The 3,857-nt window shown below is 42.4% G+C and overlaps 1 protein-coding gene across 50 annotated transcripts in view; it reads right to left on the bottom strand.

The window, feature by feature from the left end:
- Window positions 1-2,955, bottom strand: part of LOC118379041 (fibroblast growth factor 5) — a 32,884-nt gene extending 29,929 nt beyond the window's left edge. For all 50 annotated transcript variants that reach the window (XM_052479664.1, XM_052479672.1, XM_052479658.1 and 47 more), the window contains exon 1: window positions 2,316-2,955. In XM_052479664.1, coding sequence (XP_052335624.1) covers window positions 2,316-2,568 — 253 coding nt within the window. In that variant the 5' untranslated portion in view covers window positions 2,569-2,955. The remainder of the gene's footprint in view (window positions 1-2,315) is intronic.
- Between the last annotated feature and the right edge of the window lie 902 nt (window positions 2,956-3,857).

Consider the following 3,857-nt stretch of genomic DNA (forward strand, 5'->3'; position numbering starts at 1 on the left):
TACATAGTCAAAGCTTTCCTTAATTTTGGGTCAGTCACAGTGGTCAGGTATTCTGCCGCTGTGTACTCTCTGTGTAGGGCCAAATAGCATTCTAGTTTGCTCTGTTTTTTTGTTAATTCTTTCCAATGTGTTAAGTAATTATCTTTTTGTTTTCTCATGATTTGGTTGGGTCTAATTGTGCTGTTGTCCTGGGGCTCTGTAGGGTGTGTTTGTGTTTGTGAACAGAGCCCCAGGACCAGTTTGCTTAGGGGACTCTTCTCCAGGTTCATCTCTCTGTTTGTGATGGCTTTGTTATGGAAGGTTTGTGAATCGCTTCCTTTTAGGTGGTTGTAGAATTTAATGGCTCTTTTCTGGATTTTGATAATTAGTGGGTATCGGCCTAATTCTGCTCTGCATGCATTATTTGGTGTTTTACGTTGTACACGGAGGATATTTTTGCAGAATTCTGCGTGCAGAGTCTCAATTTGGTGTTTGTCCCATTTTGTGAAGTCTTGGTTGGTGAGCGGACCCCAGACCTCACAACCATAAAGGGCAATGGGCTCTATGACTGATTCAAGTATTTTTAGCCAAATCCTAATTGGTATGTTGAAATTTATGTTTCTTTTGATGGCATAGAATGCCCTTCTTGCCTTGTCTCTCAGATCGTTCACACCTTTGTGGAAGTTACCTGTGGCGCTGATGTTTAGGCCAAGGTATGTATAGTTTTTGTGTGCTCTAGGGCAACAGTGTCGAGATGGAATTTGTATTTGTGGTCCTGGTGACTCGACCTTTTTGGAACACCATTATTTTGGTCTTACTGAGATTTACTGTCAGGATTTACTGTCAGGGCCCAGGTCTTTCTCTCTCTCGGAGGACCTGAGCCCTAGGACCATGCATCAGGACTACCTGACATGATGACTCCTTGCTGTCCCCAGTCCACCGGGCCATGTTGCTGCTCCAGTTTCAACTGTTCTATCTGTGATTATTATTATTTGACCATGCTGGTCATTTATGAACATTTGAACATCTTGGCCATGTTCTGTTATAATCTCCACCCGGCACAGCCAGAAGAGGACTGGCCACCCCACATAGCCTGGTTCCTCTCTAGGTTTCTTCCTAGGTTTTGGACTTTCTAGGGAGTTTTTCCTAGCCACCGTGCTTCTACACCTGCATTGCTTGCTGTTTGGGGTTTTAGACTGGGTTTCTGTACAGCACTTTGAGATATTAGCTGATGTACGCAGGGCTTTATAAATACACTTGATTTGATTTGTTGTGGATAGGGATGGCGGAAGCTCTGACTCCGGGGGTCGGGCGTTCAATCCCTGAGCTAGGCACTCATCATCATCATCATTATTATTATTATTATTATTATTATTATTATTATTATTATTTTATTTCAACTGTATCCCGAAACCTTAACCCTTAACTTAACCATTCGGAATAATGCCTAAACTTAATAACCTCTACGGGATCAGTGTCCCTATACAGGGGGCGGTTGTTGCTAACGGTTGTTGCTAACGTGTGCTAACGTGACTAGAATGACGTTGTAAGTAAACATCCACATTTCCCAGGACATTGACATGTCTTTATATGTGCAGAAAGCTTAACTTGTTGTTAATCTAACTGCAGTGTCCAATTTACAGTAGCTATCACAGTGGAAAGAAAAAGACCATGCCATTGTTTGAGGAGAGTGAACAACAACCATAAACTTGATTCACGGCAACTGGTTTGATACATTCACCTCTGAAGGTAAATAATGTACTTACATTCAGTAATCTGGATCTGATTTGTCATCCTGAGGGTCCCAGAGATAGTTTTAGTTGGTTTTAGTTGGATAAAATCAATTTTTATATTCAAATGTAGGAACTGGGCTCTACAGTTTGAACCCCTGCTGTTTCAGAATATACATATCCTTGCTTCATGTCCTGAGCTAGAGGCAGTTAGATTTGATTTTGTCATTTCGGGAGAAATTTGAAAGAAAAAAATATATATGATCCATAATTAACCTTTGAAATGTGTTGTTTACGTTTTTGTTGTTTATGGGTTTGGTCGTCTGATTCTGCAGTGAGACTGTGAAAGCTTGTGCAATATTAATAGCAATATTAATAGCCTATTACACCTTTTGAAGATAAAAAGCAATGTACAGTTAAGAGGCAAACTGCATATTCGTGTGTATGTAGGCTACGTTCACGTTGGAAACACAGCAACACAATAAGTCGACAATAGTCTGCCATTACAGCATTACCTTCTCTCTATTCACACTTTATGAATCATTATTAGTTCAACCACTTGATACTCAGAGGCCTATTATAGCAAAAATGGTTTAAATAACTTACTTAACCGATTGGGTTCATGACTGCCGTTAACTCGTCCGTCAGTGTGTATCTGAAGATGAAAACCAATGCCAACCCGACAGTACAGTCTGCAAGTCCTGCGTCCGGAACCACTGACTGTACCCGCTTCCAGAAGTTGGTCTTCCAAGGAAACGTGTCCAAGGGATCCAGCGACTACGGCGGTGGAGACGGCGACCACAGCGGCGCTAATCAACTGCAGCAGAGCAAAGGTAAAAAGGGAAAGAGGAACATTCATTCTTCCAAAAAGGAAACTCTTGTCAGTCCTCTGGCTCCGCTAGGCCACTTCTTCTTCTTCTTCTTCTTCTATCATTGCGTTGTTGTGGTGTATCCCGAGCTCACTGAAAAGCTCTGTGTGTCGTGCCAGTGCACGAGGAACCGTGCGCACACTAGAAACACATCCGATTCCCGAAGACGCTCGTGGGCATTACCCCAGCCGTGCTGCGAGGTGGTCGGTGTGTGTAGCTGCTGCTGGGGGTGCTGGAGTGGCTCCGCTGGCCTGGCACACACCGAGATATTTATATCCAACAAAATGATGTCACTGCTTAATGCATGACTGAATTCTGAAGGGACGCTTTCTCCCATCCGTATTTATTCTCTAAAAAACACCAGCCCCTCTGCTCAATATCGATCTGCGCTGCCAACAGCAACTATGAGGCAAAAATAGGACAAAACTGACAGCGCAAATGTTCCTTCCAAAGGACTCCTCTGTGCCAGGACGCAGCATGCGCGGCATTTTACGCACGAGGAGGCATGTTTTCATAGATCTGCAGCACAGCAATAATTCATAACAGGAGAGAGAGAAAGAGAAAATGAGAGAGAGGGGGGTTCTGTCGAAATCGGAGATTTCCTGTGTGTAAAGTTCAAACTTTGCGGTTACGACCTAAGTGCGACGATATAAAGAGAACTGTGTGTCAGTGGGTTTAAAATAGACCTACAGTTCCTCAGGTGACGTTTTACAGTTTGCACATCGCACATGCAGGGCAGGGAAACTCACGCAAGCACAGCGCTACTTAAATAGCTGATTTCTTTAGCCTATTTTATTATGCATTTAAACCACATGAGCGTGATTCTGTCCCGACCGAGGAAATCGAATCCACTAGAATAGAACGGCCCTTTTTGAGTTTCAGCCCTATCCATTTTGGGGAGATTTTTAAATGGATTTGAGAATTATAATGGACCATTAAATTTACTGCCGATTGTTTTTGAGATTTAGGTTGCTGGTAGCAATTAGCCTGTTATGGTACCTATGTAACGCAGTAATTGTATAGGTAGTAATTAGCCTGTTGTGGTACCTATGTAACGCAGTAATTGTATAGGTAGTAATTAGCCTGTTATGGTACCTATGTAACGCAGTAATTGTATAGGTAGTAATTAGCCTGTTATGGTACCTATGTAACGCAGTAATTGTATAGGTAGTAATTAGCCTGTTGTGGTACCTATGTAACGCAGTAATTGTATAGGTAGTAATTAGCCTGTTATGGTACCTATGTAACGCAGTAATTGTATAGGTAGTAATTAGCCTGT

The sequence above is a fragment of the Oncorhynchus keta genome, chromosome 25 (genome assembly GCF_023373465.1).
Source record: "Oncorhynchus keta strain PuntledgeMale-10-30-2019 chromosome 25, Oket_V2, whole genome shotgun sequence".
NCBI classification, from domain to species: domain Eukaryota; kingdom Metazoa; phylum Chordata; class Actinopteri; order Salmoniformes; family Salmonidae; genus Oncorhynchus; species Oncorhynchus keta.